Below are 11,970 nucleotides of genomic sequence, written 5' to 3'. Positions count from 1 at the left end.
CCGATTTTCCACTTTAAACGTATGCCAAAACAAAAAACAGTTATTGCAAAGTTAAACAAACCACAAAGAAAACTATGAACAAGGACTACTTTTAACAATTTCCACAGAAAATTTGACAAAAAACACATTTACTTAAAGAACAGTGCGGATGCCAACTTTGGTAATAGAATGATGGTTTGTGCTGTTGGTGCTGTCATTCTGTTACCAAACCTTGCATCTGCACTGTTCTTCAAGTAAATATTTATTTATTTATTGGGAAAATGTCTAAAAGTCGTCCTTGTGCATGGAGTTGTATGGGTTGTTTAACATTGCAATTATTGTTTTTTGTTTGGCATACATTTTAAAGTGGAAAAACTGAGTCTCTGCATCATTCCCTAACCGTGGAATTGCCCATTGTGAATCTTCAAAGATCCTCAACATGCTATACAACCTCAAGTCAAGAGAGTGATACATGGAAGATCACCCAGACCGCCCTTTGATTCATACTAATCATCAATATCATTCAGGCCAGCCTGAACAAGAGCTAAGCAGAGATATGTGGAAGTTGTGACCTGATACAATTCTGATGTGGGAGCATAGACCTGTACTGTAATTGCTAAGAAATAGTGCCACCTACTGCGGATAGTGCTGCATTACAGCTAAATACACAGTATACCAAACATTAGGAACACCTTCCTAATATTGAGTTGCAATATTACTACCCTTTTCAAAGGCACTTAAATATTTTGTCTTGCCCATTCACCCTCAATGTCACACATGCACAATCCATTTCTCAATTGTCTCAAGTATTTATCGATTCTTTAAGCTGTTTCCTCCCCTTCATCTACACTGATTGAAGTGGATTTAACAAGTGACATCAATAAGGGATCATAGCTTTCACCTGGATTCACCTGGTCAGTCATAGTGTATTTTCAAGTCAAGGTCATGAATGAGCAAAGAAGAACATGAAACGTCAACCTTCTGTAGCGAGGTGTGTCTGGTTTGGGAGCACAAGAATGATGGGTGTCTTTCATTTAATATAGAAACTCACACACACACACACACAGTATTGATTACGAAAGAGAATATAACAAGTCAAAAGGAGGGAAGATTTAATGTCTCAAAGCGCTTTGCCCTATTACAACCACTTAAAACAATTACAGCCAGGCTCAGCCAGTACAGTAGTAAAAGCTTACAAAATACAATACAGAAACATATGGCAGAAGAAGACAACATTGCCATGAGGCTCCGCCAGAGAAAGGGTCGAGAGGGGCAATAAGGCGATCATCTTCTCTTCTCCCACTCCAGGCTGGAAGAGAAGGAAGAGGAAAGGAACGATGTTAGAAAAGGTAGCAGAAGAAAGACGGAGCATTAAAGACACGTAGGAACAGAGAAGGGGAATGTAATTGATCTTAACATAAATACTTTTAATCTTCTTTTAAACCTTGATGTTCTCGTGTTAAGGCACTTAGCTCTAATACTTTTGAAGTTTGTCTGAGAGGGGATGGATGGAGCCTTCCGTGTTACTTTACACAGTATCCTTGTTAGTTCATGTGAAAACATTCACAATCCAATATTTCATTACTTTTCAAACTCTCTCTGTATCAGATACATGCCAGTACCCATGTCAAATGTACTTAACTTCAGTACACATATACTGTACAGTATGAAACAATTGTGCTGTTAAAGTATTTAGATTTATGTTAGCTGCGATCCAAGTTTAGTAAATTCATGGAAATGGAAGTTTGCCACATTTGAATACTAGTCTGACTGTTTTGCATCTGTCTGGACTGTATCCAAACTCCATTGTCTCGACAATCGTTCAAAGTAGCCTGAGTTCCGATATCCACAAATCAAGAAGTATAGCCCTGGGCTTAGTTAAGCAGAAATTAAATAAACAACAACAATCTGTGACTCAAGCTTTATCAATTGGCTTGATTGAAATGTAATTAAGGAGTAGACATATTGAATGTATTGAATTCTGGAAGTGTATGGTGGTACTCACTCAGGGCTGGAGAACCTGGCTGTGGCCTTGATGATCATAAAGCACAGAGTGAGAGTGCTGAGAAGGCCGAAGCTGGCGATTATAAACCACTCCTCTGTCAATAAAAGGAAAGGGGGGGGGGGTCATTGCAGCCCAACATGCATTGGGTTAACCGACGAGGCCAAACAGGAAAACACAAAAGATCTTTCCTCTTTGAAAACCAGCAGTAAAGTCAGGAAAACGAAGAGATAAAGAAAAGACGTCCTTAAGATCCAGAGAAATATCCAGAGGAGAGCGACACGGAGAGAGGCAGGAGAAAGGAGACATTCACCAGGGCAAGCTTGAAGACCGGAGAGAAAGACCTGGAAGCATGGGCACAGCGTAAAGACAGTTATGTACACACAGGCACAAAACACATCCACACCGCACGCCATCCACACTGCAGACGCATCCAACGGTGACAAAAGAGAGAAACCGAGGCACATCTAGGTCCATCTATACTGCATGTTACTAACGTAACGTGCAGTCTTTTTAAATTGAAAAAAGTCAGGTAAAACTGTCCGCATTGAAAGACAACAGGCATAACTTTCACTATAGGAGCCCTTTGAGGTTTACCAGAAATGAGAGGAACCTGGGTCACATGATCAAACAGCAGAAATGAGAGGAACCTGGGTCACATGATCAAACAGCAGAAATGAGAGGAACCTGGGTCACATGATCAAACAGCAGAAATGAGAGGAACCTGGGTCACATGATCAAACAGCAGAAATTAGAGGAACCTGGGTCACATGATCAAACAGCAGAAATGAGAGGAACCTGGGTCACATGATCAAACAGCAGAAATGAGAGGAACCTGGGTCACATTATCAAACAGCAGAAATTGGGTGGATTTATATAAGACTGACTTCAATGAATTTATGAAAATAGGCCTATCCTGAAACAGGTTTAGGTACTAAGAGTTATCTAACAATTCTTATTCAATATTATTCAGATTTTGAACTACTCACAGGATCAGCTATTCATTGAAATTGCTGTTTTATTTTATTTATTTATTTAACCTTTATTTAACAAGGCAAGTCAGTTAAGAACAAATTCTTATTTACAATGACGGCCTACCAAAAGGCAAAAGGCCTCCTGCGGGGACGGGGGCCTGGGATCCAAAAATTATTATAATAATAAATACAATATAAATCTAGGACAAAACACACATCACAACAAGAGAGACAACACTACATAAAGAGAGACCTAAGACGACAACATAGCAAGACAGCAACACATGACACACAGCATGGTAGCAACACAGCATAACAACATGGTAGCAACACCGTATGCATTACTGAATTATAATTACTAGCTATAAGTGAAAGAACGATAAACAAGTAGTATTGCAGTAATAAACAAGTAGTAGTATTGCAATAATAACTGCAGTGCATGTTCTTATTTTTTTGGTGCAGTGCTGTGAAATCACATCTCCCCCTTTCATAAATAGTTATGCACAGTAAAACAGATTGTAGTTCAAGAGGTCATCTTAGGTCAGTTGTGCATTTTTCCTTCTCATGGTTGGGGCTAGGATCAGTTGGATAGGGATTATGGATTAAACAGACAGCGGCAGCGGGGAGTCAGAGGGGGGTGCAGGGAGCAATGTGACCTACAAAAGACAAGTCTCTGGGGGGTGTGTGTGTCTGTGTCCAAGCTCAAGGGAAAGTGTGAAAGGAGACTGAAATCTAAATGCAGAGTCAAAGGCAAAGAGAGCGAGACAGAGAGCAGGAGAGGATCCAGAGGTTGACGTGTAATCCTATTAAAAGTGGTTGTCTTTTTGCTGACAAAACAGAACACCACTAATCTCACTTTTAGTGAAGGGAGGGATTTAGGATCTATCTTTTGAGTGTGTGTGTGTGTGTGCTCAAGTGGTTTAGAATTATAATTTTGCCTTTAGTTTAGATTTACCTAATTTAAATAGCATAACAAGATGTATATTTTTTTCTTCATTTTTCAGAGGCTAATGCCTTCACTAAGTTTGTGAACTATGAAAAGGTTACATTTGATTTATTCCTATGTTCCGAGCTTACATAATAATGATATACATTTGGTGGATGTTTATATTTGTCCCATTTTACACAGATACAAGTGTGCATTATACGCATGTGTGAGTTGGAAATGTTTTTTTTTGTTGCATATCCCAACTCTCCCTGAGACACACTCGGAGAGTGGGGTCACGGCCAGGGTCAGCCATTATCAACGGTGACCCTGGAGCAATTAGGGTTAAGTGCCTTGCTCAAGGGCACATCAACACATTTTCCCCCTTGCCAGCTCAGGGATTTGAACTAGCGACCTTTCAGTTACTGGCCCACCGCTCTAAACGTTAGGCTACCTGCCGCCCTGATTTGCAAAGATCAAATAAAACTGTGAGAAACTTGCAATAGGTGCATGGGTCACAGTGTGTTCTGATTTTATACTGCTGAATGTAACCTTTCATATCAATAAAGTCATTTGAAATAAAATCTAAACTTGAGTTGAAGACTAGAAGGTTGTCCAAGGTGGAAGCTGCTTACTGGTGACGGCGATGTTGATCTCTCCGGTGCGGGGGGTGAGCTCTCCGCTCTCTGAGGGGATCTGGGGTCCAGTGCCGGGGTGGCCTTGCTGCAGGGGCTCTAGGCTGATGGATGTCTCACTGGACAGGTCCACCAGGGCTGTCCGCTGGCTAGCCATCGTCTGGCTGCGCCCTATCCTGTGGTCCATGTCGAAGCCGACGTTGTCCACGCACGGCAGGTTGGGCTAAAGGGGGTAGGGGAGTAAACACAAGGGTTAGAGGAATGTTATGACTAGTGGTTAAACACAACGGTTAGAGGAATGTTATGGCTAGAGGTTAAACAACGGTTGGAGGAATGTTATGGCTAGTGGTTAAACACAAGGGTTAGAGGAATGTTATGGCTAGTGGTTAAACACAACGGTTAGAGGAATGTTATGGCTAGTGGTTAAACACAAGGGTTAGAGGAATGTTATGGCTAGTGGTTAAATAACGGTTGGAGGAATGTTATGGCTAGTGGTTAAACACAAGAGTTAGAGGAATGTTATGGCTAGTGGTTAAATAACGGTTGGAGGAATGTTATGGCTAGTGGTTAAACACAAGGGTTAGAGGAATGTTATGGCTAGTGGTTAAATAACGGTTGGAGGAATGTTATGGCTAGTGGTTAAACACAACGGTTAGAGGAATGTTATGGCTAGTGGTTAAACACAACGGTTAGAGGAATGTTATGGCTAGTGGTTAAACACAACGGTTAGAGGAATGTTATGGCTAGTGGTTAAACACAAGGGTTGGAGGAATGTTATGGCTAGTGGTTAAACACAACGGTTAGAGGAATGTTATGGCTAGAGGTTAAACAACGGTTAGAGGAATGTTATGGCTAGTGGTTAAATAACGGTTGGAGGAATGTTATGGCTAGTGGTTAAACACAACGGTTAGAGGAATGTTATGGCTAGTGGTTAAACACAAGGGTTAGAGGAATGTTATGGCTAGTGGTTAAACCCAACGGTTAGAGGAATGTTATGGCTAGTGGTTAAACACAACGGTTAGAGGAATGTTATGGCTAGAGGTTAAACAACGGTTAGAGGAATGTTATGGCTAGTGGTTAAATAACGGTTGGAGGAATGTTATGGCTAGAGGTTAAACACAACGGTTAGAGGAATGTTATGGCTAGAGGTTAAACACAACGGTTAGAGGAATGTTATGGCTAGAGGTTAAACACAACGGTTAGAGGAATGTTATGACTAGTGGTTAAACACAACGGTTAGAGGAATGTTATGGCTAGTGGTTAAACACAACGGTTAGAGGAATGTTATGGCTAGTGGTTAAACACAAGGGTTAGAGGAATGTTATGGCTAGAGGTTAAACACAACGGTTAGAGGAATGTTATGGCTAGTGGTTAAACACAACGGTTAGAGGAATGTTATGGCTAGTGGTTAAACACAACGGTTAGAGGAATGTTATGGCTAGAGGTTAAACACAACGGTTAGAGGAATGTTATGGCTAGAGGTTAAACACAACGGTTAGAGGAATGTTAAGGCTAGTGGTTAAACAACGGTTGGAGGAATGTTATGGCTAGTGGTTAAACAACGGTTGGAGGAATGTTATGGCTAGTGGTAAAACACAAGGGTTAGAGGAATGTTATGGCTAGTGGTTAAACACAAGGGTTGGAGGAATGTTATAGCTAGGGGTTAAACACAACGGTTAGAGAAATGTTATGGCTAGAGGTTAAACAACGGTTAGAGAAATGTTATGGCTAGTGGTTAAACAACGGTTAGAGGAATGTTATGGCTAGTGGTTAAACACAAGGGTTAGAGGAATGTTATGGCTAGTGGTTAAACAAGGGTTAGAGGAATGTTATGGCTAGAGGTTAAACAACGGTTAGAGGAATGTTATGGCTAGTGGTTAAACAACGGTTAGAGAAATGTTATGGCTAGAGGTTAAACAACGGTTAGAGGAAAGTCTAGTTTGTGTCGTATTAACTTGTTAGGTCATGCTGATTGCTGACCCTGATTTTGACCATGACCTTTACATGAACACTTAACTTCAGAGAAAATAGCTCTTGTAGCAGCTCATCAGACGCGATGATACCACTTCAGTCCTGGTTTGACTAGTTTCTGACATCTGAGCAATAGTTCCATAACTTACCAGCAGGGGGAATACTAGGACTACGGGCGAGGTCATACACAGCTGGCATAAACAGATGGTTATGCAATTGCCTGGGCCATGTTCAGTCGCCAAACATTCTCGAACATTGCAGATAAAAATTCCATGAATAAAGGTGATGTGATTCCTTATTCTACATGTCAGAGAGGCATGTTTGTTCTACATAGCCTATTTCTATCTGAATGTTCCAAAACGTTGCATCGTACTGAGCGCGCCCAAGGATGAACATGGTCTGTCACAATGATGGGGAGCAGCAGCATGTGAAGGGCAATCTGGGGAAATAACGCCTTAATCTACAACGCAACACAGGTTTTGTTGTATTCTACTGTTACTCAACATAATATATTGTCATTATCTCAATTTACATGGTTAAGGCAATCTTTTTCCTCATTATTTGGGGCAAGAATCGTTTGTGAAGTTGATCACATTTTTGTTTTATGAGTACTGGCATTGCCAGATAACATTTGCATACTGACATCTAACACATTTCTACTGATAAGGCATTGAGATATTTACTACACTAATACTCACCATGATGCCCAGAGCTTTGAGGATGTTCAGTTTACACATGGGACAAGTACAGTGCTCATTCAGCCAGGGGTCCACACACAGCTTATGGAAGACATGTCTGTGCAGAGAGACACAGAAACAAAGAACACGGTTGCAGAGCAGGAAACCACCTCCACAAACAAGCCCCACAACCGCCTACATGCGGCTCTTCAAAGTTAGACATGGCCCTTTTACGTCCTGCGATTGCACAATGACCGCTCTGTTTGAGCTGACAAGCAGGGGCTAGAGTATGAAAAGAGTAAATGTAACACTTTATTAAGGTCCTGTAATAAACCATTTATAAACAGTTTACTTACCATTTCTGAATCATTAATCCTACATTTGTAAAATGTCAATAAGCAATCTCTAAATAGTCATTTATGCATTTATAAACACTATTTTAATTGAACTGCCTTTCTCGTCAGCATGCTAGGCTTGCTAATGCTAAAGCTAACCTAGCATGCTGATGAAAAAGGCAGTTTACTTAAAATAGTATTTATAAATAAAATGTATATATGTGGACCCCAGGAAGGTTAACTGCTGCTTCGGCAACAGCTAATGGGGATCCTAAAATGAAAAAATAAATAAACAAGACTTAAGAGATTGCTTACTGACATTTACAAATGTAGGAACGACTCATAAATGGTAAACTCTTTACAACCGGTTTATAAATGGTTTATTAAGGGGCCTTATTATAAAGTGTTACTGAAACGAGTCACGCTTTAAGACACAGTGATCATTGTGGCGCAACTTGGACACAAGGTTGACATTGTCTGTCCGTCATGACACAAGACAGCCAATGTGGATCTGAGAGAAACTTCCTGTTTGAGATAACGGTCTGCTCCCTATTTTTATATGATGCCGGACTGCCAGTTTCAATGCACTTCAAAAGGACCATTAGGACCAGATTTACTGTAGCTTCTCTTGCCTACCTCATAATACATCACTAACCTTAACTGCTTAATGGCTTTATCAAAAGCATGGTGCATAGATTATTTCAACATTAAAAGATCCTCATGGTGAGCATCCATAAAACAATACAAGGCCCCATTACATCATCGCTAAAGAACAAATCCTTAAGTGCCAGTACCAACCATGCATAATAGAAAATACTTAACCGCCGATTCCTAAGGACAAACATAAAAGTGCACGTTGATTCTGTTAAGTGCCTGTCTAACATGGCCGGGCATTTCCTGGGCATGTTCTGTTCCTTATCGAAGCCACTTGCAGCGGCCCTCTACCAATGCTTTACTTTATTTCAAGGGGGGCACAGAAAACAAGGGCTCCATACATTAATGATGAGTCTGTTTACCATACAATGGCTTGGGGAGAAAGTCAGTGGGCAGTAAGAAGCAATCCTGCAAGAGAGACTTTTGGATAAACTGTGGTTGTAGTGAGACTTGGATAAGCGTGTGTGTGTGTGTGTGTGTGTGTGTGTGTGTGTATGTGTGTGTGTGTGTGTCAATTAGCTTTGATTGTGTGTGTGTGTGTGTGTGCGCGCGCGTGCATATATAACCAGTGTGATAGTGTTTGGGAATGTGTCAAAGGGTGAGCTTGTGTAGTAGTTTGTGTGATTGTTTGACAGTGTAAATGTGTATGTGTGACTGATGTAAAGTCAGTCAGTCTGTATGTGTATGCTGTAAGTGAGACACTCCAGTCAGGGAAAGATTCCGCTCACAGTCTTTTCCTGCATCCCAGAAGGCCCATTGGGCTCTGGTCAAATGTAACGCACTATATAGGGAAAAGGGTGCCATAGTAAACACACTCTTTCTTAGAGCAGAGTAAAAACAGAGAAAAAAAATGACAGACGGACAGACGGGTAGACACCTGTTAGATACTATAACAGATGCCATCACAGAACAACAACATACCAAGATGATTGTTTGTTGTTCCTGTCTTGGTTGGTATCCAGATGGCATGTTACGGCATTTAAAATATTTGTCCGCTTGCCTACCTACCTGCCTGGCTGTCTGTCTTCCCGTCTGACTGCCTGCCAGCCAGCCTGCCTGTCAGTCCATTCTAGTCTGACCAGAAAACATCCCTCTATTGACAAGACATTGTCCTATAGACTGATATTAAATGTACAGAGACAAATTGAATGGCTGATGGCAGGTCAAGTGTACTCCCTTACTTCAATGCTTTTAGTTATTGATTGGGGATTGCAGCGTGTACTTAAGGGAGGCACCAGAGGGATTGGTGTTCAGAGATACAGTATGAACACAGAGGAGGATGCAGTATGCACACACGTGATAAGAACTGATAAGAACAGCCCTGTTCACCTCTCTCTCTCTCTGCCTCTCCATTGTTCTCTCTCTCCCTCTCTGCCTCTCCATTGTTCTCTCTCTCCCTCTCTGCCTCTCCATTGTTCTGTCTCTCTGCCTCTCTCTCTCTGCCTCTCCATTGTTCTCTCCCTCTCTGCCTCTCCATTCTCTCTCTCTCCCTCTCTCTGCCTCTCCATTGTTCTCTCTCTCTCTCTCTCTCTCTGCCTCTCCATTGTTCTCTCTCTCTGCCTCTCCATTGTTCTCTCTCTCTCTGCCTCTCCATTGCCCTCTCTCTGCCTCTCCATTGTTCTCTCTCTCTGCCTCTCCATTGTTCCCTCTCTCTCTGCCTCTCCATTGTTCTCGCTCTCTCTCTCTGCCTCTCCATTGTTCTCTCCCTCTCTGCCTCTCCATTGTTCTCTCTCTCTCTCTGCCTCTCTCTCTGCCTCTCCATTGTTCTCTCTCTCTCTGCCTCTCCATTGCTCTCTCTCTGCCTCTCCATTGTTCTCTCTCTCTGCCTCTCCATTGTTCCCTCTCTCTCTGCCTCTCCATTGTTCTCGCTCTCTCTCTCTGCCTCTCCATTGTTCTCTCTCCCTCTCTGCCTCTCCATTGTTCTCTCTCTCTCTCTGCCTCTCTCTCTGCCTCTCCATTGTTCTCCGTCTCTCTGCCTCTCCATTGTTCTCCGTCTCTCTGCCGCTCCATTGTGCTCTCTCTCTCTGCCTCACCATTGTTCTCTCTCTCTGCCGCTCCATTGTTCTCTCTCTCTCTGCCCCTCTGTTTACCATCAGGATCAAGTGTTTCCCGCTCCTCTACTAAACTAAACACTACAAGGTTGCCAAGAAAAAAAAGACTTGTGCATCTTGGTATCATTGCAGTGTGCCCTAAAACCACATACCTGATGAAGGACACAAATCAAAAAGGTACATTTTGGTACTACTAACATGACCAGTCAACTGCACAGGTTCCTCCACATATGTAATTAGCCTGCCTATGGATTGCAAACAGAAATGAGCTCTTTAGGTAGACTGACTGACACTTATGTATGCAGTAGTTCTGAGATAATGATTATTGTGCGCCTTTCACCTATTTAAATAATAGCAGGTTGAGGCCTGAGGCAAAAAAAAACAACTTTAAAATCAGTTGCAACGATGTCAAATCATTTTATTGGTCGCGTACACATATTCTGCTTAAGTTATCGCAGATGCAACGAAATGTAGGTTTCTAGCTCTAACAGTGCAGTAATAACAAACAATACAAAACAACACACACGAATCAAAAAAATTTAAATGAAGAAATATCAGAACGAGCAATGTCAGTGTCCGGAATACAAATCTATCTGTATATGATGGTGTGTATAGACATTATGGACAATATATGATTAGAAAAGGTGTGCACACAGCAGTAGTTATATAGGATGAGCCTTGACTAGAATACAGTATATACATGTAAAGTGGGTGAAACTGTATGTAAACATTATTAAAGTGACCAGTGTTCAGTGATTATGTACATAGGGCAGCAGTCTCTAAGGTGCAGGGTAGAGTACAGGGTGGTAGCCGGCTAGTAACAGTGACTAAGTTCAGGGCAGGGTATTGGGTGGAGGCCGGCTAGTGATGGCTGTTTAACAGTCTGATGGCCTGGAGATTGATAAACAGCTTCTGTCTCAGCTTTGATGAACCTTTACGGTCTCTGCCTTCTAGATGGTAGCGGGGTAAACAGGCTGTGGCTCGGGTGGCTGTGGTCCTTGATGATCTTAATTGGCCTTCGTGTGACACCGGGTGCTGTAGATGTCCTGGAGGGAAGGTGGTCTGGAGAGCCCTGCTCAGACATTTCTGACTTTTCAACTTCCTTTAATGCTAGCTATCGATTTTGAAACATGCCCGACTATCAGCACGGCCACACCTTCTGTGAGGACGAGGACATACTGTATATGAAGTCTTTCCCTTTTTGCCTCATAGAAAGGACCTGTGTTCTTCACTTACCCTTCTCCCAGCCCCTCTGATTGCTCCTCTTTGACTGAGACTGGATAAGAAGGATGGATGGAGAGCATTAATGGTAGACGGCCAGTTCAGTCCTGGACTGCATTTACATTTCTGATATCTGATCTGAACTGGTCTGGTCTGAAGGAGTGGGTACATCGTCCTTGTGTCAGTTGGGCCAAACTAAACATTTACATTTGAGTCATTTAGCAGACGCTCTTATCCAGAGCGACTTACAGTTAGTGCATTCATCTTAAGATAGCTAGGGCTTCCCGAGTGTCGCAGCTGTCTAAAGCACTGCATCGCAGTGCTTGAGGCATCACTACAGACCCTGGGTTCGATCCCAGGCTGTGTCACTGCCGGCCATGACCGGGAGACCCATGAGGTGGCGCACAATTGGCCCAGCGTCGTCCAGGTTAGGGGAGGGTTCGGCAGGCCGGGATATCCTTGTCCCATCGCGCTTTAGTGACTCCGTGTGGCGGGCCGGGCATCTGCAAGCTGACTTTGGTCGCCAGCTGGACGGTGTTTCCTCCG

At 42.5% G+C, this 11,970-nt stretch overlaps 1 protein-coding gene across 5 annotated transcripts in view; it reads right to left on the bottom strand.

The window, feature by feature from the left end:
- Window positions 1-11,970, bottom strand: part of LOC115170946 (E3 ubiquitin-protein ligase RNF130) — a 72,895-nt gene that overhangs the window by 1,249 nt on the left and 59,676 nt on the right. For 3 of the 5 annotated variants that reach the window (XM_029727365.1, XM_029727360.1, XM_029727372.1), the window contains exons 7-10: window positions 7,185-7,281; window positions 4,516-4,738; window positions 1,985-2,078; window positions 1,068-1,288 (exon numbers count right to left, since the gene is read on the bottom strand). In XM_029727365.1, the coding sequence (XP_029583225.1) occupies window positions 1,264-1,288; window positions 1,985-2,078; window positions 4,516-4,738; window positions 7,185-7,281 (439 nt within the window). In that variant the 3' untranslated portion in view covers window positions 1,068-1,263. Of the gene's footprint in view, window positions 1-1,067; window positions 1,289-1,984; window positions 2,079-4,515; window positions 4,739-7,184; window positions 7,282-11,970 lie in introns of those variants that run through there. The other 2 variants (XM_029727379.1, XM_029727387.1) reach the window with 1 other exon arrangement.

The sequence above is a fragment of the Salmo trutta genome, chromosome 3, assembly GCF_901001165.1.
Source record: "Salmo trutta chromosome 3, fSalTru1.1, whole genome shotgun sequence".
NCBI classification, from domain to species: domain Eukaryota; kingdom Metazoa; phylum Chordata; class Actinopteri; order Salmoniformes; family Salmonidae; genus Salmo; species Salmo trutta.
Note: the sequence above shows the minus strand (reverse complement) of the source record. Positions and strands in the feature narration are given on the sequence as shown.